The sequence below is a fragment of the Sturnira hondurensis genome, unplaced genomic scaffold (genome assembly GCF_014824575.4).
Source record: "Sturnira hondurensis isolate 20B ecotype Veracruz unplaced genomic scaffold, ASM1482457v3 Scaffold0020374, whole genome shotgun sequence".
NCBI classification, from domain to species: domain Eukaryota; kingdom Metazoa; phylum Chordata; class Mammalia; order Chiroptera; family Phyllostomidae; genus Sturnira; species Sturnira hondurensis.
Genome location: NW_028093005.1, coordinates 789,164 through 817,016, shown reverse-complemented (window position 1 = coordinate 817,016; position 27,853 = coordinate 789,164). Strand labels below are relative to the sequence as shown.

The 27,853-nt window shown below is 39.4% G+C and overlaps 1 protein-coding gene across 1 annotated transcript in view; it reads left to right on the top strand.

The window, feature by feature from the left end:
- The window catches only part of UBE2G1 (ubiquitin conjugating enzyme E2 G1), a 128,449-nt gene that overhangs the window by 64,405 nt on the left and 36,191 nt on the right, over positions 1-27,853 (top strand). The window contains exon 2 of the mRNA XM_037029619.1: positions 23,233-23,335. Within this exon, the coding sequence (XP_036885514.1) occupies positions 23,233-23,335 (103 nt within the window). The remainder of the gene's footprint in view (positions 1-23,232; positions 23,336-27,853) is intronic.

Below are 27,853 nucleotides of genomic sequence, written 5' to 3'. Positions count from 1 at the left end.
TGAAATGTACAGTTTTCTTCTTTTCATAGATGAGGAACTTGCCTGTGGACAATTAGTCAATAGTTAAAATAAAAGATATAATCATTAAAAGAAACCAATCATAAGAGGGGCGGAGTCAGCGGCGGAGCAGGGTCGGGCTGGAAAGACCTTTTGGTCTGACTGACCCAGGAGTGGAGGTGGTTGGTGGATCCCAGGTGTGGGGTTGCAATGGGCGGACCCAGTGAGGGTCCAGGGCGGCTGGCTGCAGTCACACATTCACACACAGATAAACCAAGCGAAGGAGCAAACAGTGAGATAGACTGCTCAGGCTAGGGCCCCAGCAACGGGAATTAGAGCCTGAAAGCACCAATTGGAAAGACTTCCTCGGGGTCGAGGGGCTGGGAGAGGCTCGCAGGCCCACAGAAAGTTCGTTGGAGAGACCCACAGGGTCCTGGAGAGTACACGGGCCCACACACCTGGGAACCAGCACCAGAGGGGTCCAATTTGCTTGTGGGAAGCCATAGAGGGGACAGAAATCTGAGAGAGAGCAGAGCAGAGCAAAGTGCCATTTTTTCCCCTCTCTGACCCTGCCCCCACATACAGCGTCACAACCCAGAGACTGGGTCTCCCAGCCCTGGTGAACACCTAAGGCTCCGCCCCTCATACATAACAGGTGTGAACAGACCAAACATTATGACTGAAGAACAGCTCAAAGCCCCAGAGCCTATAAGTCTAAGTGACCAAGAAACAGCCAGCCTTTCAGATGCACAGTTCAAAACACTGGTGATCAGGATGCTCACAGAATTGGTTGATTTTAGCCACAAATTAGAGGAACATATGAAGGCTAAGGAAAGGAAAGGAAAGTCTGGCAAAGGAAATAGATTTCCAGGAAATCCAGGAAGCTCAGAGAGTCCCAAAGAAGTTGGACCCAAGAAGGAACACACCAAGGCACATCGTAATTACATTAGCCAAGACTAAAATGAAGGAGAGAATTCTAGAAGCAGCAAGAGATAAGGGGACAGTCACCTACAAAGGAGTACCCATCACACTGTCAGCTGATTTCTCAAGAGAGACTTTACAGGCAAGAGGGGGCTGGAAAGAAGTATTCCAAGTTATGAAATCCAAAGACCTACAGCCAAGATTGCTCTATCCAGCAAAGCTTTCATTTAGAATGGAGGGGCAGATAAAGTGCTTCTCAGATAAGGTCAAATTCAAGGAGTTCATCATCACCAAGCCCTTATTATATGAAATGTTAAAGGGACTTATCTAAGAAAAAGAAGATAAAAATATGAACAGTGAAAGGGACAACAAACTCACAGTTATTAACAATCACACCTAAAACAAAAGCAAACTAAGAGGACAGCTAGATTGGGAGCGAAACCGTAGAAATGGAAATGACATGGAGGGTTAGCAACAGGGTAGTGGGAGGAGGAGAAGGGGGGACTAGGTACGGAAAATAAGTAGCATAGATGGTCGGTAGAAAATAGACAGGAATCTAAAGAACTTGTGACACATGGACATAAACCAAAGGGGGGGAATGATGGGAGAGGGGGTTGTGCAGGGTGGAGGAGAGTGTAGGGGGGGAATGGGACAACTGTAATTGCCTAATCAATAAAATACATTTAAAAAAGAAACCAATAATATTTTAATCTGGACTTGAGGGAATGAAGCTTTACCAAGCATCACAAACCAAAGAGCCATCAATAAAGAATATTGACTTTTGTTCCAACTTATATTATTTGATCTTATGTTTAGCAAAAACCCAAAAATTTAGAAAGATCAAAATCAAATATTTTAAAACAAAAAATGGCTGTTATAAAGAGCAATAATGCTTAAAAAACTCATGCAAATCAAAGAAGCTGAATCACTTCACATAAAAAGGGCAAAAAATATAAATAGTTGTCATATAAGAAATATAAATTGTCAGTGGTTAATGGGCAAAAGGATAATACCAAGTTCAACGAGAACTAAGTACCTACAGTATTTCTGGGAGTATAAATTTAAGTAAACATTTCGCGGATGATATGTGTGTTTCTTTGATGCACAATTCAACTTAGAGGAGTTTAGATTCTAGTGCAGATTTCTACAAAGGTGCAAGGAAAGTACAAAGATGATTTGTGGAAGTATTTATTTATAATTGAAAAAAAGCAGGAGGAGGAACCAAGTTTCTAACAGTCATACCATAGTTAAGTGACTATAAGGCATACAATGATATAATCTCATTTTCTATACTGTATGGTGGTATACTCAGTCTAAACAAATGTACACCAAATTGTTAACAGTGGTTATTTTGGGGATGAGATCTTTCACTGCTTACATTTTATTTTCTTGATAATAAACAGCTTTTTCATAATTAAAAGTAAAAAAGAAAGTTAATATCCTACCACTTAGTAATAGCCAACACCTACATTTCATGAGCATCATTCCAGGTACTGTTAATACAAATATTCAAGTAGACGTAATGGAGTTATAATATGTATGCCATTTATAAGTTTTAACTTTATTGCATTTGATTGGGGAAAAAACAAAACAACCAAGGTACTATTGAGAGCATGATAGAACTACAAATTTCTGAAACAGTCTTAAAGTTGAGAGAAGAAAATTATAAAAACTTTTAAATAGTTTTGAGTCTGTCTTGGCAGAACCCTTTGACTAATAATGAGGATGAAGGAATAAACACATACATGTACTTCTCTCTCCTGATTGTGTGTTTGTGTGTGCGTATTTTTGGTAGTCCTATTCTTACATTGTTTGAATTATATTTTTAAAATCTTATAACCATTCATGGTATTTCATGTGAGTCAGTAAGTACACTGATCTTTTTCACTTTGGTTTTTCTGTTACAGAATTCTTTATTGTGATCCTTTTCCCTGCAGGTATTTCAAGAAGTGCCACTAACTTATCAAGTCCTTAAGTTCATAATACTTGTGAAAGCTTAGTGCCATCCTATTTTTACCTCTTCTTTAGGTTTCACACTGTTCGTGTTGAGGGTTGTGGAGAAATCTGAGACCAACCTGATTATACCCTCCCACTGATAATTTGACTTGCTTTTTTTCTGCCTGGGTGCCCATGATATTGTTTATCTTTAAAGCTAAGTACCTCCTGTTGACAGATGTTTTAGTGTTGTTTATTCTGTGCCAGTTATTTTCCTGGGTTGTGGAGTATATTTTTAACGTGCATATTTGTTTAATACAGAAGAATTTTATGTATTTATATTTTAATATTCTAATCTCTTCAGGAATACCAGTTGAACTTACTAAATCTCCTTTACTTATTACCTTTAACTGTATATGTACTTGTTTATCTTTTCACTTAAAGTATGATTTCTTTAAAAAAGAGATCATATTTCTTGTAATTTCCCTGAGACTTTTTCCTGAAGTTTTTCTGAGGTTTTACATGTATTATTATGTGGTTGAATTGGGATAGAGAGTCAAAACACCTTGTTATGCTAAGAAAAGTTTCATTTTGAGGCTGTACATGCTTTTGGTGATAACAAGAAATGGTAGGGAGATAACTGTTGTAAACTTCACTTGGAGGTTGTAGATGGGTGTAGATGAATACAAATGAAAGGAAAGCAAAATCCATGTACTGATATATGAAGTAGAGTAACTTACCTAATTATTTATGCAAAAACAAATGGATAAGGATATAACAACTGTTAGTAAATAAAAGGAAAATGGTTTTTGAAAAATTTGTGTACAGAAACCTTCATTTAGTTTTTGAACATTACTTAAGAAAATCAGGATGAAATAGAGTGGTTAATGATTCTCTCCCTTAGTTGGTGGCAGTAGGAATAGACCCCCCCATTCATCCACTGTGGGGGTGATCATACCATGGCACCCATGCTGGGAACCACACGTATCTCCTGTGAAATTCGGTTGAGGATAAAAGGAAAGTTGAGAACCACTGCTATAAAGTATTAGAAGATAAATAGACTAGATACCAGCTGGGAGGTAAGCTTAAAAATATGACTCTTTGAATGAAGAAAAAAGGTACTCTTAATTTGGAAGCCACAGGAATTGAATTAGAATAAATTTAGACACAAAGAAAATTTGACTCTTAAATTTATGGAGAGGAGGCCAGGGTGGTTTCTTACTAGATGTAAGAAACTAGAATTCTGTTATAATCTCTCTTTTTATTGCTTACTTTTTCTTATTTAACTCCATTTTGGCTTGTTTTTCTCACATACTGGCTTTCTCTTTGAGATTTGAACTATGGCTGTTGGCAGCTTTCAGACCTTTTAAAACATAATGTCCCCATGGTTTGGGACTCCCTTTCTTTAATTCCAATTTGAAAATTTTTGTAGAATCTTAATTCTCCTGGCTTGCATCAGGTATTCATTCACTCATTCTTATGGCCAAAGGGTCTGGGAACCCTATTTGACAGCTCCTACTAGAAACAAATAATTTGGCTTTGACGTTGGGGATGGGTAGTACTTATTTTCCAAAAGAAGTATTTAAGGTATGGCTTGTTCCTAAAATTCTGAAGAACACTTTATTTTTTTCCTTTTCTAGCTTGTACATTTTTAAAGGAATAAAATGGACAGCTAACATTTATATACTCTAAAGTGGATAATCTTTTATGTATATAATACTGCTCATCTGTGTTGAAAGCACTACCATGGGTTTTTACCATACTTTACTGATCAGGAAGATGAAAGTGAAGACAGAGAGGGAGGGAGGGAGAGAAAGAGTGGGGGCAGGGGGAGAGAGATGTTTAAGATTACGGTGTAATGGTAATGAAGAGCTGGCGTTCAAACTCACATCTCACTGACTTAATACTATGCTCTGTGCCTAAAACCATGTCCCAGATTTTCTATTGTGAAATGGAATTCAGAATTTCCCCCAAAATTATCTTTATCAAATTTATTTCTAAAAAAATAGATGAGTTCATCAAACAGGTTGAAGTTTATATAAAACTAAACTGTCAAGGCATCACAATTTCTGTACTGTGAGGCGTTTGTGTAGCAAGTATTGTCAGAGATGTATGATGATGCTACTGTGTTTAACCATAAGCAACATTTTAAAAACTTAATGTTAAAGAACCATTATATCTAGTTTTTCAAGAGGGTATAAGCAAGGTGAAATATTAAGCAGACCTTCCTTAAGTGTTATTTTAGGAATGTGATCCAGATTTACCAAGCAAATCTTTTCTGGAGCATATTTGCAAAATCTTGGTGAGATAGTATCTCTGACCTGTTTTGTTTGTTCCATACTTTGTATGGGTTTTTTAAAAGATTTTACTTATTTATTTTTAGAGAGGGGAATGGAGAGAGAAGGGAGGAGAGAAACATCAATGTGTGGTTGCCTCTTGTGTGCCCCACCCCATACTGGGGAACCTGGCCTCCAACACAGGCATGTGCTGTAGACTGGAAGTCGAACCAGCCACCCTTTGGTTCTCAGACCAGCACTCGTCCACTGTGAGCCACACCAGTCAGGCCAATATTCTGTATGTTTTGGAAGCATGGCATAAGAACCTCATTCTGGATTGAAAATGATTTCGATTAAGAAATCAGCTAGCCCTAGCCCATGGCATAGTTTTGCTTTTTTTTTTAATCTAGACTTCTGATTAAGATGGTGGCATAGGTAAACTTAGCTCACCTTCTCACACAGCCACATCAAAATTACAACTGAAATATAGAACAATCGTCACTCAGAACCATCTGATACCAAGTTGCATTGAATAAAAAACAGCCATGGAATAAAAAAAACACATCCATCCAGACTGCTAGGAGGAGAGATGGAGAGGTGAAATGGACTGATCCCACATCCATGAGTGGTGGATAAAATTCCAGGATCGATATCTTGGGAACGAGGAGTCCCAGCCTTACACCAGGCCCCCTCCAGCTCTGGATTTCAGTGCCAGGAAGATAAGTTCCCATTACCTCTGGCTGCAAACACCAATGGGGGTTTAGTTGGAGGAAGAAACTTCTGGAGTCCCAAGCAGCTACCCTTAACTCCCACATGGGTTTACTGAGACCACTCCTTCCGAGTTCTAGCACTGGTTTAGCAGCTTGAAAGGCACCAGTGACGTACAGGGAGGAACTGAAGTGTTTGGCATTAAGGTGGGATCTATGGGATAGCTTTCTGCCAGACAGAAAGGCAGGCAGAAGCCATTGTCCCTTTTCTGCCCCCCCCCCCCCATAGGCGGATATCATATCTGAGACTCCCATCAATCTCAATAACACTGCCCCACCCTGGAGATCCCAAGACTCCATCCCACCCAATTTATGGGCCCACCTAAACTGTTAACCCCCACTTTTCCCTATGAATGGCTGATCTTGGCTTATGTTTCACAACTTCCTAAATTCTATCAAATAAGCAAACAGCTTTCTTCAGGAAGCCCCTAGCTCCTGTACCTCTTGCTGAGTGGCCAAAGGCACAGTGTTAGCAGTAGCCAGCCTAGGTTCACAGCTTGGCTTCTTCTGGGAATATCCAGGTCCAGCACAAGTAGCAGCTGTAGATTGTTTTGTAGCTCATGTAGCATGGCCCCAGGCAGAACACAGGTGGAGGCTGACCTTAGCTTGTAACATCTGGGAAACCCCAGAGCCTGCTCACCCATTGAAAAACTACAGACCACTTTGGAGTACCACCACCTTGTCCCTGCACAGCTGATCTCCATGGAGTGTGGAGGTTGGTGGTTAGGGATCACAGCCGGTCCTTGCAGACTGGCCTGGGTAAATCCTTCCCATTGACCTAACAACAGCAGTCAAGGCTCAACTACTAGAGGAGGGTGTACTCAGCCCACACAAAGGGCACACTTTGAGTACCCAATTTGGGTGACAGGGGAGGCCGTGTCACTGGACCCTACAGAATACCCACTGTATTTGGTCATGTTGCCATTACAGGTAGTCATAGCAGCTCTACCATAGAAACAAACACAGGGAGGCTGCCAAAATGAGGAGACAGAGAAATATGGCCAAAGTGAAAGAACAGTTCAAAACTCTAGAAAAAGAATTAAACAAAAAGGAGATAAGCAGTCTATCAGATGCAGAGTTCAAAACATTGGCTATAAGGATGCTCGAGCCTTGGCTGCTGTGGCTCAGTTGAGTGCTGGTCTGTGAACCGAAAGGTTGCTGGTTTGACTCCTAGTCAGGGCACATGCCAACCCAGGCATTGTTCCCAACTAGGGGCATGCGAGAGATAGCCAATTGACGTATCTCTTGAATGTTGATGTTTCTCTCCTTTCTCTTTCCTTCCCTCTAAAAATAAATAAATAAAATATTTAAAACAAAAGGATGCTCAAGGAACTTAGTGAGTACCTCAATAGCATAAAAAAGATCCAGTCAGAAATGAAGGCTACACTAATTGAAATAACAATTTATAGGGAAATAGCAGTAGTGTGGATGAAGTGGAGAATCAAATCAATGATTTGGAACATAAGGAAGAAAAAAACAACCAATCAGAACAACAAGAAGAAAAAAGAGTATAAAAAAAACACAAGAATAGGACTTCCGCCAAGATGGAGGCATAGGTGGAAACACTGTGCCTTCGCCCACAACCAAGTTTGAATACAACAAAGGCTTGGAGAAACAAAGACACAGCCAAAGGACAGAAAATTGAATTATAGGGAAGTCCGACCACATCTAACCGTTCAATGGGGATGGTAAGAGGGGCGGAGCCAGCAGGGAGCAGGGTCGGGCAGGACAGGTCCCCCGACCTAGGCGTGCAGGCAGCCCGGAACCAGTTGGGGTGTGGGGCAGACTGACAGCGGTCACACATTCGAGCACAGTGAGACGGACCACACAGGCCCCAGGGGGCAAGGGCTGAGGGCGGTGGCACACTCGCATGCAGTGGGACGAAACGAAACGCGTGGGCCCACTGACGGCAGCAGCTGCGGTACCAGTGAGGGCCGCAGTGGCAGGCGGCAGACGGGACGCCGTAGTCCCTTTTTGACCCTGCCCCCACATACAGCGTCACAACCCAGCGACTCAGTTGCCCTGCGCTAGTGAACACCTTAGGGCTCCAATCCTGCTACGGAACAGGCACGAACAGCCCAAAAGATGGCGCAAGAACTCAAAGTCCCAGAGCCGATAATAACTCTAAGCAACCGAGAAATTGCCAGCCTCTCAGAAGCACAATTCAAGACACTGTTTATCAGGATGCTCGCAGAACTGGTTGATTATAGTCACAAATTAGAGGAACATTTGAAGGCTAAACTAATTGAAATGAAGGGAGATGTCCAGGAAACCAATAGCGATGGAAAGGAAACTGGGACTCAAATCAATGGAATGGACCAGAAGGAAGAACGAAACATCCGACCAGAAAGGGATGAAGAAATGAGAATTCAAAAAAATGAGGAGAGGCTTAGGAACCTCCAGGACATCTTTAAACGTTCCAACATCTGGATTATTGGGGTACCAGAAGGGGGAAAGAAACAGCCACGAGTGGAAAACTTATTTGAACAAATAATAAAGGAGAACTTCCCCAGTCTGGCAAAGGAAATAGACTTCCAGGAAATCCAGGAAGCTCAGAGAGTCCCAAAGAAGTTGGACCCAAGAAGGAACACACCAAGGCACATCATAATTACATTAGCCAAGACTAAAATGAAGGAGAGAATCCTAGAAGCAGCAAGAGATAAGGGGACAGTCACCTACAAAGGAGTACCCATCAGACTGTCAGCGGATTTCTCAAAAGAGACCTTACAGGCAAGAAGGGGCTGGAAAGAAGTATTCCAAGTCATGAAATCCAAAGACCTACAGCCAAGATTGCTTTATCCAGCAAAACTTTCATTTAGAATGGAAGGACAGATAAAGTGCTTCTCAGATAAGGTCAAGTTCAAGGAGTTCATCATCACCAAGCCCTTATTATACGAACTGCTAAAGGGACTTATCTAAGAAAAAGAAGATGAAAAATATGAACAGTGAAAGGACAGCAGACTCACAGTTATTAACAACCACACCTAAAACAAAAGCAAACCAAGAGGACAGCTAGATCAGGAGTGGAACCATAGAAATGAAGAACACATGGAGGGTTAGTAACGGGGGTGGGAGGAGGAGAAGGGGGGAGAAGGCACAGAAAATAGCATAGATGGTAGGTAGAAAATAGATAGGGGGGAGGGCAAGAATAGTAGGGGAAATATAGAATCTAAAGAACTTGAGACACGTGGTTATAAACTAAGGGGGGGAGCATGGTGAGGGAGGGAGTGTGTGGGTGGAGGGGAATGAAGGGGGGAATAGAACAACTGTAATGGTATAATCAATAAAATATATTAAAAAACAAACAAAAAAACAAGAATAGTGTAAGCAGCCTTTGAGACAACTTCAAGAGGTCCAACATTTGCATCATAAGGGTGCCAGAAGGAGAAAAGAAGGAACAAGAAATTGGAAGTCTGTTTGAAAAAATAATGAAAGAAAACTGCCTAGTTTGGTGAAGGAAATAGACATGCAAGTCCAGGAAGCACAAAAGGTCCCAAACAAGATAGATTCAAAGATGTCCACTCCAAGGCACAGCATAATTAAAATGTTGTCAGCTCTAAGGCACAGCATAATTAAAATGCCGAAGGTTAAAGATAAAGAGAGAATTGGTTGCCCGGTGTATGTGCCCTGCCTGGGGATAGAACCCACAACCTGGATATGTGCCCTGACCCGGAATTGAATATGCAACCTTTGGTGTACAGGATAGTGACTCAACTAACTGAGCCACCTGGCCAGAGTGACAGAATTTTAAAAATTGAAGTGTAATACACTACAGAGGAAAGTGGCTAAATGTTATGTGTAGCGTGCCATTAACAGCACCCAACAACTCCCTTTGATGCCTCCTTTTAGATACTACTTTCATTCCCCCTTCCAAAAGAAAAAAAAAGATTTTGAATAATGTTGATTAATTTTGCCTGCTTTAGAACTTTACTGTTCTGTTTTATTATTCTTAATTTATGGGAAAGAGTTCTTTCTAGCTCTTTCCAACTTTAATTGCACCCAGGCAGCATTCTCAAAAGACATTATCTTCATCTTTGTCACTCTGTAGTACCTTAGGAAATATAAGTACAAACCCAAGCATGGGCACCACTTTTTTTAAAATTTTGATTTTATTTTTATCCTTATTCAAGGACATTTTTTTTCATTGCTTTTAGAGAGAAAAGAAAGGGAGGAGAGCAAGAGAGGGAGAAAAACATGGATGGGTTGCCTCATGTATGTGCCTTGACCAGAAATCAAAGCTGTGACCTTTTGGTCTGCAGGGCTGTACTCCAGCCAACTGAGCCTTACTGGCCAGGGCACTTCTTGGTTTAAATATTTGCCTTGGCCTTGTCTGGGTAGCTCATTGGTTAGCGTGTCATTCTGATACATCAAGGTTGAGGGTTTGACTTCTAGTCAGGGACTGTAGCAGAATCAACCAGTGAATGCAAAAATAAGTGAAACAGATTTCTTTCAAATCAGTCAATAAAAAGTTTAAATGTTTGCCTTAAATAGACTACGTTTTTGTGTTTGTTAGCTATTTCCATTTCTCCCCATGTGTCTGAACCTTTTGCATGTTTCACCTTTGTTTTACAGGAACTCTGTGTTAGGGATATTAGACTTTTATCTATTGTGTTGTGAATGTTCCCCCCAGCCTCTCATTTGTGTTTCAACTTTATTGCTGTGCTGGATTTAAAATATTTTGTGTACTGTAATCCAACTTGAGTTCTGTGTTCTGCTTAGGAATGCCACCTCCGCCCAGGATTTATGTAAAAAAAGAAATTCTGTATTTTCTTTCAGTTAAGTTTTACCATTTGTTTATATATATATAACCTGTTGGGATTTGAATGTAGTATGAGGGATACCTGTAAAAATTTAGGATAGGATATTTAAACATCTTTCTTTGACCTTTTCAATTAAAAAACTTGCTCAAATTGCATCTGCTTATGGCTACTACACTTTTCCATCCTCAAACGTCTAGAAAAAGTTTCCACTCATATTTTTCCTGATTGTACCTTCTTTTTGTCAACTCAGTGTTGTCTGTATGGCCTCTGCCTTACCATTACACTGAAACAGTTTATGCCCAGGGCAGTCTTGGGTCTTCTGTGTACTGAGCCCAAAGGACTAAATGCCCAAAGGAGTAAATTTAGACCCCTCTTTCCTGAACAGTGTGTATTTATTGTTGGGGACTTTCTCCTTGAAATGCTCCTCCTTTGGCTTCTTTGATATAGCTTTTCCCCAGTTTTCTTTCTACTTCTCTGCCTCACCCTTCTCAGTCACTTTTGTAGCCTCCTCTTTTTTATCTCCAGCGTTTTGGTGTAGTCTGGAAATCTTTCAGTCACATCCTCTACCGTTATACTTAATGATGCTCATTCTTTGGTGATGTTGTCAGTCTTAGGACTTAAAGTTAGCAACAATGTCCTGACAACACCCAAATCTCTATCTTCAACTCAGATTTCTTTTTAAAGAAATTTACGTTGTATTTATGCCCCATGGTATTTTAAAACTAAACCTATCATTATTTCTTCCCTTCAGGTCTCAGAGCACATCTTATTATTTCCCATTTTAGAGAATAACACTCATACGTAGCTGCTCTATATAGAAGAAACCTGTTTAAAAAGTTGGGTTGAAATTCAGATAATAACATACAATTAGCCATGTTACTTCTCTTTTTTTAAAAAATTTATTGAATTTATTGGGGAGATGTTGGTTACTAAAACTGTATAGGTTTCAGGTATACAATTCTATAATGCATCATTTGTGTACTGTATTTGTATTGTGTGTTCACCACACCAAGTTAAGTCTCCTTCCATCACCTTTTACCCTCTTGTACCTCCCTGCACCCTCTTTCCCTCTGGTAATCACCATACTGTTTTCTGTTGCTTAATCCCTTCACCTCTTTTTACCCAGCCACCCATCCCCTAGTCCCCTTCTCTTTTGACAGCTGTCAGTCTGTTCTCTGTATCTATTAGTCTGTTTCTATTTTGTTAGTTTGTTTTGTTCGTTAGTTTCCACATATAAGTGAAATCATATGGTACCTGTCTTTCTCTGACTGGTATATTTCATTCAGTATACTATTCTCCAGGTCCATTCATACCATTGCAGAAGGCAATATTTCCTTCTCTTTTCAGTGACTGAGTAGCATTCCACTGTGTAAAGGTGTCACAGCTTGTTTTAATCTACTCATCCACCAGTGGGCACTTGGGTTGCTTCCAAGTCTTGGCTATTGTAATAACACTGCAATGAACAAAAGGTTGCATGTATTCTTTCAAATTAAATGTTTTGGGTTTAATTTTTTTCAATTTAAAAAATTTGGGTGATAAAAGTGCTTAATAATTAAAGTGGTCCTGCGTATCTTCCCAACACCTATGCTCTTAAGAAATTTAATCAAAACCAGGCCTTCAGAATTAACTTCCCTGATTTTCTTCCCCTCAACCTAGTTTATTAATTATTAATGGTTTTGTGTGCTTGTCACTCATATATGGAGTCTAGAATATAGGTTTGAATGAACCAAAGTTTCAGAACTTTTTGGTATGATTTACACTGAAGCATGTACCTTTTTACAATTTTAAATATATTTTTATTGATATCTTTACTGGAATTTTTTAACATGAAGAAAGCCAGAAAATATTTGATAGGATATATCTAACAATCTTATTTGCTTAATTGTTCTTACGGTATGTAAAAATCAGTTTTTATAATAGTAGATGTGACCTCTTAAGATTTTGATCATTTAAATAGAGATAAAGTAGATATAACCAAACTTGATCTAATGATAAAAATGCCATTTTTCCTTTACTTTAACAAAATATTCTGGTATATCTTGGGTTCCATGAGGTAAGAAGAGTTTTCAGATATTTTGTGCAAAGTAAATCACTTACACTTGGATAATTAGACAAGCTCAACACAAGAAATTCAATGTGAGAGTATTTTTCTATTCATTTTATGAAGTACGCACTTTAAGAAGATAGAAATAAAATTTACCTTAAGATTTATAGCTACTATTAGCTCCTGAGTATCAAATTCTTTGCTGCTAAATGCTTTATGTACTTGACCAAGGTTATTCTTGGAAAAACCATGGAAGATAGATATCATTACCATTTTACAGGTGAAGAAAATAGGCCTCAGAAAGGTATTACGGTGCTCAAGGCCACTTGGACGAGGTCTGACCTTAGCCCTAACTGACTCAAGACCCTTGGCTTTCATCATCTGATTTTTTTTTTAAGATTTTATTTATTTATCTTTAGAGAGGAAGGGAAGGAGAGAAGGAGAGAAATATCAATGTATGGTTGTCTCTCATGAGTCCCCTGCTGGGAACTGGCCTGCAACCCAGGCATGTGCCTGACTGGGAATGGATCATGTGGTTCGCAGATTCGTGCTCAATCCACTGAGCTACACCAGCCAGGGCTCATCATCTGATTTTAATGACTTTCTCCAAAGATTAAAGGCAAACCAGTCATCAGTACTGGTTTGAGCACTACTCAGTATCTCTCCCTGGACTCTTCTTTTTTCACTTCAATAGTATCTGCAATAATTTAGAAATCCTATCTATTTAAAGACATAGATAAAAATTATAAAATGTACTTTGTCTACGTGTGTACTACATGAGAGACAAAGACAGATGCCATTGCAATCAGTCAGTGATAGTGCTGGGTATTAAAAAATTTAGAATTCTGCTTATCTCATTATATGGAGAATGATGCATTTTTTTCCATGAGGCCACTTTCAATACTTGAATCCAACCAAGATAAGTGGTGTAGTAAGATGATACAGTTTTCTTTCGTTACCCTCAGTGTTTGATTTAAGAATTATAGCCTGGCTTTAAAAAGCAGACATTTTTCAGTGACTATTAAAATAATCATGAACTTTACTCCCTTCTTTTTGTACTACTACTTGTGACCTTCAGCCTCTTTAAGAACATCACATGAAAGGTTAATGATGCTAATGTTAAAAAGCGTATAAATTGTATGATAATACTAAAGAATTTATATAAACTAAACTCATACATTAATGGTCACTTTAGAGAAGTATAAAGCACTAAAATCTATAAAAGATTGGAATTCTGAAAAGCAAAATCTTTCCCTACATTTCATAAATGAAAAATCAAGGGACAGGGAAGGTGAGAAAAGTATTGCCCTCTTCTCCAATATGTAAGGACTGTTATTTATCCAAGAAAATGATGGGCGATTTCTCCCCTAATGGTGAATTTTACTGAAAATTTGTCCCTTCTGTATATGTGATCCATACAAAGGCCTGAAGCTATTTTTCAAGTTAGTTAAGTGTCAGAAAACTTAGAGCAGCTCTGCTGAGTGCTTATTATCTGCATTGCAGAGCGAGAGCCACATTTGTGTGACTCATCGATGCAGGGTCTTGACCTCTGCAGTGTCCGTATTAGCATCTCACTTATTACTGAAAAGTCTCCAGAGTCATAACCTTGAGCACTGGCAGTGTGCTCTTGGCAAAAGAAATCTTAGCTTCCAACAGGTTTCTGCTGGTTAAACAGGTTCCATACACCCTTATTTATTATACACACACACACACACACACACACACACAGATATACAGAGTACTTATGCAGTAAGGTCTCTCCTTAACTCAGGTTACATGAGTGCAGTATATCCTTCTTTTAGTTTTATTCCCTTTTGCTATTCATCTAGATATGACACCAGCTTGGTAGATATATCAGCTACATTACTATTCACTAGGGCACAAATGCAGAATACAAAACTGGTAAGAGAAATGTAGGTTTTAATTAAAGGGCGGAAAGTGAAGCATTTCCATTGGTTAACAGAAATGCTTAGATTATTTACCTGGCTATTTTCATTGAATTTCCTTCTTCTTACTATGAGATATAATTTAAAATATAAAGGAATTTTATTGCCAGAAAGGTTTACAGATATTGCTTGCAAAATACCTAAATATCTTTCTTAGTTTCCAATATGCACATCCCAGTGTGTCACAAAAATTTAAAAATAAGGGAAAACACAATAAGTGCTGCAAGTATAAGCATAGAGATATGTTTCCATTTGGGGCAGGGACAAAATTAGGTCATTCTGAGTTATCCAAAGGACCATTGAATTCATTGATTAATGCAGTTGGATAACATTTCGTCCTGTGATTAGTAATCGAAAGTGTTTATGCCATACCATTCAACTTACTTTACAAGCACTTCTCTTTAATTACTTGAAATGTCTTTGAAGTAAAAAAAAATTTTTTTACACAAGCATGGTGTGCATACAGATACATAGGGTGGGTCAAAAGTAGGTTTACAGTTATGAGCATGCAAAAATAGTTTATTTTTGTATCATTGTTTATTACTTATTTGTGGAAACCACACAAACTACTGTAAACCTACTTTTGCTCCGCGCTCCATACAATAAAACCAAGGTAACCTTGGTTCCTCAAACAAAATTTTAATGTTCCATTTAAGAACATCTAAATCTTTTTTCTTTCTTAAAAATATATTTTATTGATTATGCCGTTGCAGTTGTCCCATTTACCCCCCTTCTTTCCCCTCCACCCTGCACACCCCCTCCCACCCACATTCCCTCCCCTTAGTTCATGTCCATGTGTCATAAGTTCTTTTTTTTTAATTTTTATTTATTTATTATTATTTTAAAGATTTTATTTATTTATCTTTAGAGGGGAAGGGAAGGAGAGAGGGAGAGAAATATCAATGTATGGTTGCCTCTCGTGAGTCTCCTGCTGGGATCTGGCCTGCAACCTAGGCATGTGCCCTGACTGGGAATTGAACCGCGATTGTGTGATTCTCAGGCCCGTGCTCAATCCACTGAGCTACACCAGCCAGGACTGTCATAAGTTCTTTAGCTTCTGCATTTCCCATACTACTCTTGCCCTCCCCCTGTCTTTTTTTTCCCCACTGTCTATGCTACTCATTCTCTGTACCTTCTTTCCGCTTCTTCTCCTCCCACTCCCCTGTTGCTAACCCTCTATGTGATCTCCATTTCTGTGGCTCTGTTCCTGATCTAGCTGTCAGTTTGCTTTTGTTTTAGGTGTGGTTGTTAATAACTGAGTTTGCTGTCCTTCACTGTTCATATTTTTAATCTTCTTTTTTCTTAGATAAGTCCCTTTAACATTCCATATGATAAGAGCTTGGTGATGATGAACTCCTTGAACTTGATCTTATCTGAGAAGCACTTCACCTGCCCTTCCATTCTAAATGAAAGCTTTGCTGGATAGAGCAATCTTGGATGTAGGTCCTTGCCTTTCATGACTTGGAATACTTCTTTCCAGCCCCCTCTTGCCTATAAGGTCTCTTTTGAGAAATCAGCTGACAGTCTGATGGGTACTCCTTTGTAGGTGACTCTCCCCTTATCTCTTGCTGCTTCTAGAATTCTCTCCTTCATTTTAATCTTGGGTAATGTACTTAGGATGTGGCTTGATGTGTTCCTCTTTGGGTCCACCTTCTTTGGGACTCTCTGAGCTTTCTGGATTTCCTGGAAGTCTATTTCCTTTGCCAGATTGGGGAAGTTCTCCTTTATTATTTATTCAAATAAGTTTTCCACTTGGTGCTCTTCCCCTTCTGGTAGCCCTATAGTTTGAATGTTGGAACGTTTAAAGATGTCCTGGAGGTTCCTAAGCCTCTCCTCATTTTTTTGAATTCTTGTTTCTTCCTTCTTTTCTCTTTGGTCATTTCTTTCTTCCTTCTGGTCCATTCCATTGATTTGAGTCCAAGTTTCCTTTCCATCACTATTGGTTCCCTGTGCATTTTCCTTCATTTCACTTAGTGTAGCCTTCATTTTTTCATCTAATTGGCAACTGAAATCAACCAGTTTTGTGAGCATCCTGATCACCAGTTTTTTGAACTGTGCATCTGATAGGTTTGCTATCTCTTGGTTGCTTTAGATGTAGTGGCTCTGGGGCTATGGTCCATTCTTTCGTTTGAGCCATTTTTGGGCGGGGGCAGGTGTTACTTGTTGTGCCTGTTATGTATGAGGAGTGGAGCCTTAGGTGCTTACCAGGGTGGGGCAACCCAGTGGCTGGGTTGTGACGCTGTGTGTGGGCAGCGGGGTCAGAGAGGGAATAATGGCACTTGCTCTGATCTGTCTCAGATTTTGGTCCCCTCTGCTGCTTCCCACAAGCGAATTGGGCCCCTCTGATGCTGGTTCCCAGGTGGGTGGGCTTCTGTATATTCTAGGACCCTGTAGGTCTCTCCAGCGAATTTTCCTGTGAAGCTGGGAGTTTCTCCCAGCACCTCAACCCTCACAAGTTTTTTCAATCAGTGCTTTTAGGCTGTATTTCCCATTGCTGGGGCCCTGGGTTGCACGGTCTGTCTCACTGCCTGTTTTTTTGCCTGGTTTATCTGTGTGCAAATGTGTGTCTGTGATCTACCAGCTGCCTTGCGTGCCTCACTGGGTTTGCTCATTTCCTCTCCTCGCCCTCGGTCTGCCAACCACCGCTTTACCCTGCCAGGACCCCTCTCCGCTGGCTGCCGACTTTGCCCCTCTTACCTGTCTGGGTGAATGGTTCGTTGTTGTCGGACTTTGGTACAGTTGAATTTTCTGTCTGTTCTGGTTGAGTTTTTGTTTCTAAATCTTTGTTGTCCTTAAATTTTGTTGTGCAAGGAGGCACAGTGTTTCCACCTATGCCTCCCTCCATCTTGGCTGGAGAACATCTAAATCTTGAAGACCTAAAATGTTGGACTTAAAACTAGCAGAAAATAAAACTTTGGTTAATGTGAAAAGCTCCTTATTATTCTCTGTGGAAATTGAGCCTAGGGAGGCCATGGCAGTCTCACCATTGGCAACCAGAAGCATCTTTCACAAATTTCAAAAGAAAAAAGAGAGAGAGAGAATGGAGAGGAAGGAAGGAAGGGCTTAATCTATAACACAAACTCAGAGGTGTTTAACTGAGACAGTTTGCCTTTTTAAAGTGTGTATTTCATTGGTATTTAGTGTATTCACAATGTGCAAACACCATCTCTCTGTAGTTTCAAAACTTTTTCATCATCCTATTAAAAAAAACATACCTGTTAAGTAGCTACACCCTGTTTCCCCCTCTCCCATCCATTGGTGATCTCTCTCAGCTTTCTGTCTCTTGTGTATTTGCCTTTTCTGGCTATATCAAAGGAGTCATACGATATGTGACCTTAGTGTTTGGTTGCTTTCACTTAGCCTGTTTTTTTGAGGTTTGTATAGGTTGTAAATATATCAGAACTTTCTTTTTATGGCTGATAACATTCCATTGTATGTATATACCATAATTTGTTTATGAATTCATTTGTTGATGGACATTTAGGTTGTTTCCACCTTTTTACTATTATGATTAGCACTGCTACATAAACACTCGTGTGCAACTTCCTATGTGGACAGTTATTTTCATTTTTCTTGAGTATATATTTAGGAGTGGAATTGCTAGGTTATATTGGAACTCTGTGTTTTTACTTTTTGAGGAATTATGTGTGATTTTAACCTCCAGGTCACCAAGCTTGGTTGATTATTCTATCTCCTAAATGTCACTGTTTTTCATTATTATTCCCACTACCATATACTAAAGGTACACTTTCTGGGATCACTTTACTAACTTCCTTTTTGTTTTCTTTGTCATCACCATGGCCTTATTCTGTGTCATCTTAAAGATACTGCAAAGTTGGTTTTTGATATTGTAAATTTGATGAGGTAACCTCATTGTTTTAAAAACAGAAAACAGAAACTCATCATCATAGCCCTCTGGATAAAGTATAAACTTACATGGCCTACAAAGGCTCTTTTCTGTCTAATTCTTCTGTCGAGTTTGATCTTAACCACCCCCCCATTGGTCTAGCCATATACTGATGTCCATTTTTCAAGTTTTTCTATGCTTCTCTAACTTGAGCACCTACCCCCACCCAAATCCTTTGTCCTGTTCAGATGTCTCTTTTCTTTTTAGAAACCCTTTCTGTCTGTTCATGATCATAATGTCCCCTCCACATCCTGTATTAATGTTGGAGTGTTTGCTACACATTGTGGAAATCAGAAGCTGATAGTTAAGTGCCAGGTGATATAGTGCAGACTAGAAGAAGTGTAATTAAGAGGAATTCAGAGGTCAGAAGGAGATTATTTGGTAAATTACTCAACGAGGACGGTGTTACTTGAACTGGACTTTGAAGGAAGCATTCATGAAGGTATGGTAATGGTCTGCAACTAAAGGGAGATTAAACTTGTTAAATATTCATGGATGTAGACCTATGAGGACTCATGCTAGGAGCAAAGGCCATGACAAAAGTGAGATATTGGACATTCTTCAACATTGCTTATGTGTTGCTTACATGAAAGAAGCAGTGGACTCAATTATTTCTATAGAAGAAAAGTATAACGAGAATGTACAAAAGATTACAAGAACTTAATGGTGTATTGATAGAAATGGGAAGGAATGTACTTCTCAGGGGTGTCTAGCCTGTGCCCCATGGGCCACATGAGGCCCAGGATACCTATGAATGTGGCCCAACACAAATTGTATATTTACTTAAAACATTGAAATTTTTTTTTTTTTATAAATTTTGTGTATTTAATGTGTAGCCCAAGACAACTCTTCTTCCAGTGTAGTCCAGAGATGCCAAAAGGTTGGACACCTGTGCTGGAAAATGTAAGGAAATTTTCTAGGGTAATTTTTGACCATGTGTGCTATTGATAATTTCAGAGTTCACCCACCTACATATATAAAACTCCACTAAACTTGTGGAAAATGCAACAACTAGGTGATTTCTAGATACTAGTAAATTACAGAATCTTCCACAAGACTCTTGTATTCAGTGTTGGAGGAATGCACTGTGTTTATCTAGAAAAAGACTGGAAATAAGATAACTCTGTGTGGAAAATAACTGCCCATTTTGCAGTGGTCTGTGCTCTGCCCTGTTCCTCAATTGGTAGTAAAAGTGGGGCTTTCAGCTTCTCTCTCAATAGTCAGCACTCAGTAAGTGTTACATGCACAACAAAATAAGATTAAAATGTAATTTTTGTGTTTGCATTTTCAGTATCTTTTTATGTCTTATAAAAGCTATTTAAAAGTAAAAATGCATTTCTTGTTTCATGAAATATAGTACTGACTTAAAACTATTTATAAAAATCTACTTTCTCTGTTAGGCAAAAATATTAGACTTACTAAAAAATCTCCTCTTAAATTTTGAGAAAAGAAGCCATTCATGTTTAAATAGAAAACTCACTTTTGGCTTTCTCTGTGTTTCACTGGCATTTTGGGGTATTAAATTTTAGTTGAAATAACACCACTTCTGGTTCTTTAAAAAATATGTAATATCTTTTTCTCAGTTACCAACATACTTTGTTCAGTGTTTTATTGCACTTTGAGTTGTATATTTACTTTTACTATTAGACTGAGATCCTTGAAGAAGGTAGCAGGAATTACGAGAATTACAAACCTATTCAGGCTCCCAGCAAGTTCTTTCTGGGCTGTTCTCCTCTTGCATGGGCTTTGTTTCTGCTACTCAGTTTCAGCTAGTCAGTCAGTGCTCTGTGTCTGAGCTTCCCAGTTGGTGATATATATACATACTTTTTAAAAAATTTATTTTATTGATTATACCATTAGAGTTGTTCTATTCCCCCCCTTCATTCCCCTCCACCCGCACACTCCCTCCCCCACCATTCTCCCCCCCCTTAGTTTATAACCACGTGTCTCAAGTTCTTTAGATTCTATATTTCCCCCACTATTCTCGCCCTCCCCCCTATCTATTTTCTACCTACCATCTATGCTATTTTCTGTGCCTTCTCCCCCCTTCTCCCCCTCCCCCCCCCCCGTTTCTAACCCTCCATGTGTTCTTCATTTCTATGGTTCCACTCCTGATCTAGCTGTCCTCTTGGTTTGCTTTTGTTTTAGGTATGGTTGTTAATAACTGTGAGTCTGCTGTCCTTTCACTGTTAATATTTTTCATCTTCTTTTTCTTAGATAAGTCCCTTTAGCAGTTCGTATAATAAGGGCTTGGTGATGATGAACTCCTTGAACTTGACCTTATCTGAGAAGCACTTTATCTGTCCTTCCATTCTAAATGAAAGTTTTGCTGGATAAAGCAATCTTGGCTGTAGGTCTTTGGATTTCATGACTTGGAATACTTCTTTCCAGCCCCTTCTTGCCTGTAAGGTCTCTTTTGAGAAATCCGCTGACAGTCTGATGGGTACTCCTTTGTAGGTGACTGTCCCCTTATCCCTTGCTGCTTCTAGGATTCTCTCCTTCATTTTGGTCTTGGCTAATGTAATTATGATGTGCCTTGGTGTGTTCCTCCTTGGGTCCAACTTCTTTGGGACTCTCTGAGCTTCCTGGATTTCCTGGAAGTCTATTTCCTTTGCCAGACTGGGGAAGTTCTCCTTTATTATTTGTTCAAATACGTTTTCCACTCGTGGCTGTTTCTTTCCCGCTTCTGGTACCCCTATAATCTGGATGTTGGAATGTTTAAAGATATCCTGGAGGTTCCTAAGCCTCTCCTCATTTTTTTGAATTCTCATTTCTTCATTCCTTTCTGGTGGGATGTTTTGTTCTTCCTTCTGGTCCATTCCATTGATTTGAGTCCCAGTTTACTTTCCATCACTATTGGTTTCCTGTGCATTTCCCTTCATTTCAATTAGTTTAGCCTTCATATGTTCCTCTAATTTGTGACTATGTTCCTCTAATTTGTGACTATAATCTACCAGTTCTGTGAGCATCCTGATAAATAGTGTCTTGAATTGTGCTTCTTAGAGGCTGGCAATTTCTCGGTCACTTAGAGTTATTGGCTCTGGGACTTTGAGTTCTTCTTGCGCCATCTTTTGGGCTGTTCATGCCTGTTCCGTAGCAGGATCAGAGCCCTAAAGTGTTCACTAGAACAGGGCAACTAAGTCGCTGGGTTGTGACGTTATATGGGGGGGCGGGGTCAAACAGGGACAATGGCTTCCCATCTGCCGCCTGCTGCCTCGGCCCTGGCGCCGCAGTCACCACCGTCACCAGGCCCACTTGTTTCGTTCCACTGCACGTGAGTGTGCCACCGCCGTCAGCCCTCCACCACTGGGTTCGCCCCCTGGGGCCTGTGTGGTCCGTCTCACTGTGCGCGAATGTGCTACCGCTGTCAGTCTGCCCCACACCCCGACTGGTTCCGGGCTGCCTGCGCGTCTAGGTCGGGGGATCTTTCCTGCCCGACCCAGCTCCGCTGTTGGCTCCGCCTCTCTTACCGTCCCCGTTGAATGGTTCTGTATAATTCCTTTTCTGGTCTTTGGGTGTGTCCTAGTTCGCCAAACCTTTATTGTGTTCAAACTTGGTTGTGGGAGAAGGCACAGTGTTTCCACCTATGCCTCCATCTTGGTGGAAGTCGATATATATATACATACTTACACACTATCATGATTGTGGTGATAGCTTCATGGTGTATGCATATATCAGTATCCATTAAATGATATAATTTAAGTATGTGTTGTTCATAGAATGCACGTTATACTTTGTTAAAACTGTTTAAAAAATTCCTTACATAATGCTCACGATCAGTAGGTCCTTATTACTGTAGTAAGCCCAGTGTCACCAGGAACTGTTTAGACTTTGCACTCCTCACTTGTCCTTCCATGGTCCCCTGTTGGCCTGTGTCCCCCAACCTCACTAGTCCTTTGCTTCTGTTCTTGTCCCCAGCCTCCATCATCCTCCATTCATGCCAGAGCCACTCTCTGTGGAAGAGAAAAATCTTATGATTGTAGGCTCCAGGTATTAATCTTAAGCTGCTCCTGTGTGATGGAAGCTATGGCTGGCAGAGGGGTCAACATACACAGGCAGGACACATGGAACCTCTCTGTTCTCTCCGTGCTCAGAGTCTGATGGGCCATACATGAACATCAACTGTAGGTGTGTATCCCAAGGTTACAGAGCAGTTATCAAATAGACATACAGATACTGGTATAAATGAAGATTAGTTAAGCTCAGTACATTCCAATGAGAAGGTATTAGGCACTCTGTTGGTATTTCTGAAAGTGCACCCAAAAGGTCACAGCATAAGAATTGCTTGAAGGACTGGTTTAATTTCCCTCAGAAGGAGGGTTTCTGGGGGATGGGTCTGGATGTCTGCATTTTCACAAGCTGTCTACACCACCGTGTCGCATCACTGTAGAGCCACTTAGAATGGTGGTAAGAACCTAGCTGGAAGCCAGGGTAGCGGCGTTAGAAGTAAGAGGGCAGTCGTAGTTGACTCTCTGGGCAGTTTGCTTTACCCATTGCTTCCTTGTGTTAAAGAGTTGGAAATGCTTTGGTCATCAAGTAGCATTTTCCTAATGGATCCAGGTATATCCATTTAATAGTTTAGAATTAATAAAGTGTATATTCAAGTTTTGTGGGGTTTTTTGGATAAAAATGATGGGTCTTAATTTTAAAGTTTTGATTAAATTTTTCTTTCTCCACAGAACTCAACAAAAATCCAGTGGAAGGCTTTTCAGCAGGTTTAATAGATGACAATGATCTCTACCGATGGGAAGTCCTTATTATTGGTCCTCCAGATACACTTTAGTAAGTACAGTGAAACTGACACCAAAGTGGAGCTCTTCTTTTTTTAAATATAATTTTTATTTAATAAAGTGGAGCTTTTAATTAACTAAAATGTAAAGTATTTTGGCAAATCGAAGTGAAATTATTTTTTAAAAGCAGGTGGAATGGCTGTGTTTAGTATCAGTTTTATGGAATGATCATGTCTCGGGTTTTTTGTGTCCTGCTTAAAATTCTAATGTCTATATCCTGTTGCTTTCTTAAGTGTATAATAGTTTTAGGAATTCAGTTCTTCTCAATACCTGGGAGAAACTTATTATAGAAGAGCTATCTATAAGGTGAGGTTATATATAAATAATACATATTTTTTTACTTGTATTCCAGAAATTGGATTGGTTTTGTCAGGATAAGGAAGAAGAAAATTCTTTATTGAAATGTTTCTCCTTCCCTTTCCTTGTGCTTTCTGTGCCTTTTCTTGAAAGGGAACATGATCATTTTAAAGGGAAGGCTTTATCATTCTTAACATTTTGTCACCTTAATTAAAATATACTATCAATCTGGGAGATTTCATACAGAGTATACTGTACACATCAGTGTCTTAAGCAGGCTGGAAAGAACTTTCAGGATCATCGATTTTAGTGGTTCTCTAATTAGGTCCCCACAGAATACTGTTTAGAACCAAGTTGTTCTCACCCTAAAGTGAACTCAAGATCATCTTTTCCCAGTTTATAAAAGTGTCTGTTACAGTTGGTCATTTTTAGTTAATCATTATAAACTGATGTGAAGAGAGACAACAGAATGTAGTAGTATCAAAGAGCAATAGAAAAAGAGATACGGAATTTCTTAAATATTTTATGTAATACATTTCTAGATTCAAAGACCACAGTCTTATTTTCTGCTCCTGCTCCAGGTGCTTACAGACTAACTTAAATTTACTAATATTTAATGTTCTGTCAGAGGAATTATCACTGCCTTATATCCTGACTGGTACAAGTTCATAATTTTTATAGAAGTTGAGGTATTGAAAGAAAATGCAGCAACCTTCTCAAAGCCATACAACTGAGGGAGAGTAGGGGCAGATCTGGATCTGAGTTTCGTGGGGACTGAACTTCCTCACCATGGGCCTTTCTGGGACTGAGCAGGAAGGGTTTGGATGCATCAGGCATTTCTTCCTGAGAGCCAAGTAGTTTTCATTTTAGGTGCTCTAAGATGGTAACTTCTTTTCACCCCATAAAGTACGTGATGGAAAAGAAAACTCAGAGCTACTTCTCTACCAGAGTAGAGTGGTATATGACATGCAGAGTGGAGTTGTAGTGTGGATTTTGGGGTTTTCTATAGTCTGAAAAAAGTTATGTTTTTTCATATGTATTGCCACTCAAAATTCTTATTAGTAATATTTCCCAATGGTATGTTTGCATTGTAATTGTTGCAAACTAAAATAACTTGTTAAAATAACCACTATGTTAATTTGGTAGGTAACAGTAGTCATTGAAAACCATTCTAGAAGTACTTCCCCACAATCTTATTATTTGCAAGCTGATTTTTTAACTAAATTTTGTATACAAAACTATACATATAACCTGGTTTGAGTTCAGGTCTATTCTTCTAGGTTTTGCAATCAAAACACATTGCATCAAGGTTTACTCAGGGGAAACACAGCAATATTGCAGTGTTAGAATCTTCTTACTCTTACAGTTGATATGAGAAATAAGAGAAATTTTTCTAGACTGATGTTGTCTGTACAGAAGATTGGTTAGGTATCTAGGCTTGAGCTCCATGTCTAAAGACCTCACAGAATTCTTACACTTTTTTCATGCAATGGTGACACATGTATCTAAATATTATTAGCTGGTCCATATATTTTGTGTACCTTCAGCTTCACCAAAGAAAACCACTTTTTAATACTCATTTTACTAATTAACATACCATTATTTCCACCAATAAAAACCTATTTCTGGCCTTAGTGTACATTTAAAAAGTGCAGGCTCTTTGATAGGAGATGTGAATAGCAGAAGATTTGTGACAGCTCCTTTGGAGTGTGAACCTACTGATGAGACAGTTGGCAGCCCCGTCTGCCCTGTCTCTTTCTGATGAGAGCACAGCAGCACCTATTCTATTGTTAAACCTCATTGCCATTGGTATTTTGAACATCCTATGAGTAGTGAGGCCTTAATGCAGTTGACAGACATTACAATGGTCATCTAAAATTGCCTGGATCTGAGTCCTTTTTATGAATGATCTTTTCTAATTCATGTGCGGGAAGTTATAAAAATAGCTTTTGAAGCCCTCAAAAAAGGGCTTAAGATTTGTTGAGTGTAGGCTACCACTTTTGGCAATGCCCTACTTAGAATGATTGCAAAAATAAAGCATTATACTGGCATTTATACCACTCATTCATTTAGTTCTCAAATATTTTTAAAAGATTTTTTATTTATTTATCTTTAGAGGGGAACAAAAGGAGAGAGGGAGAGAAACATCAATGTATGGTTGCCTTTTGTGTGTCTCCCCCGCTGGGAACTGGCCTGCAGTCCAGGCATGTGCCCTGACTGGGAATTGAACCGGGATCCTCTGGTTCGCAGGCCCGCACTCAATCCACTGAGCTACGCCTGCCAGGGCCTCAAATATTTTTTGAGCATTCTTATGCTAGATGCTGGGAGCATGTTATAGTTACTGCTCCCAAAGAGATTATTCTTTAGTTGACAAAACAGATCATTGCATAGTCATTTAATACACTTTGATGACAGCTGTGATGGACATGGGGTACTATTAGGAGTCATTGGGAAGATGGCAGATTTTGAATGTGTCAGGGAACTTTTCCCAGAGGAAACAAATGTCTAAAATAGGAACTGAAGAGTTAGTAACTAAATGCCTATTAGTTATTAGGTGTTTTGGCTACAAGCAAAAGAAATTTGATTTTAACTGCCTTAGAATACTTTAAATATGTTGTCCTGACACAAAATGGTTAATAGCAGTTTTGAGCATTTCAAAATATCACCCAAAGAAAAAAGAGAAGGTGATTTCTTTAGCAGACTTTGCTTGCTATCTCATTTGTCAGAATTGAGTGACTTGCTCATTCCTTACCCAGCAACTGGCAAGATGAATGAGATTACTACATCTGGTTTAGATTAATTATTCTGGGGTGGAAGAGATTGTAGACTGTCAACAACAAGGTAAGAATTAATTTAGACAGATATTCTGGCAATGACAGTGAGTGGTGGGGTAAGTGGAAGGGAAGCTAGGGCTTAAGTATTTCATAGGGAGAACTGTGTACACAGGGCCTAGAAAAAAGGGTTGGAACACAAGGGTATGGCATCTGAGTGAAGTGAGTATAAAGAATTTGAATAAATGAGATTGGGTAGGGCGTTCAGGGCTGGTTGGCATTTACAAAACACTGTGAAAGAGTTTGAAGTTACCTTTTGTCCCAAGGACAAAGCACAGCCATTGAGAAATTTTACATCAGAAGTTACCAGTTAAATTATATTTTAGAGTGTGCATTGAATTACTAAGTATTATAATTTGGGGATTATGGCTTTTATTTTCCCACAGTTTACTTGTATTTTATTTCTGCAACAAATATGTGTTTTTAACAATGCTTTTTAAAAATATTTCTTTGTCTGTAACATGAAAAATGGATTCAGGGTTTGGGGGCTACCCATGGTGCTTGAAGTAGCGAGGTCACCAGCCTTTGCTTAGGGAATAGAGAGCATATGGGCATAGGGCAGGATCCTGAGAAAGGCAGGAGTTAGTTAGCCAAGAAGGTATAAGGAGAGGAAAGGTTTTTGTAGGAGTAAGCTTTCTAAAATGCTATGAAGAGTCAAGTATCAAAATTCATATATTTTAAGTGTCTGCTGATTTAACAGTAAGGAAGTTATTGGTGTTCTTCTAGTTATTTCGCTGGAGGGAAAGGGGTAGGGGCCCAGCAGTGGTTTGAGGGGTACTATTGGGAGTGAGTACACAGAACTCGAATGTAAACAACTGCCCAGGGAGAGAAAGAGGCTGATAATGGGGGTGGATGGGAGTATGGGGTTGAAAGTAATTTAACGTGGGCTTAGATGGTACCCAGGCCTAATCAATTCACCACTTAATAATTAGATAATTTAGGTAATAATTAAAGAATAAGTGTGTACTGAACTTCTTTAAAAGCTGGTGTGATTAGTTCATGGTGACAACATTAGCCTTCATAGTCACTAGAGGGCAGTGCACACTGTTTACAGCCTGTGTAATCAACTGGTATATTCTTTTTTTTTCCTCAATTTTTTTATTTAATTATTTTTCAAGTACAGTTTTCTGTCTATTACTCCCATCCCATCCCACCCCCCATCCTCCCCCTCCCTCCCATTTCTACCGTTCTCAGTTGTTGTCCATGTATCCTTTATATAGGTTCCTCTAAATCCCTCCCTTATTTCCCCTGAAATTCCCTCCCCTCTCCCCTCTGGTCACTGTCAGCCTGTTCTCTATTTCAGTGTCTTTGGTTATATTTTGCTTGCTTGTTTGCTTTGTTGTTTAGCTTCCTGTTAGAGGTGAGATCATATGGTATTTGTC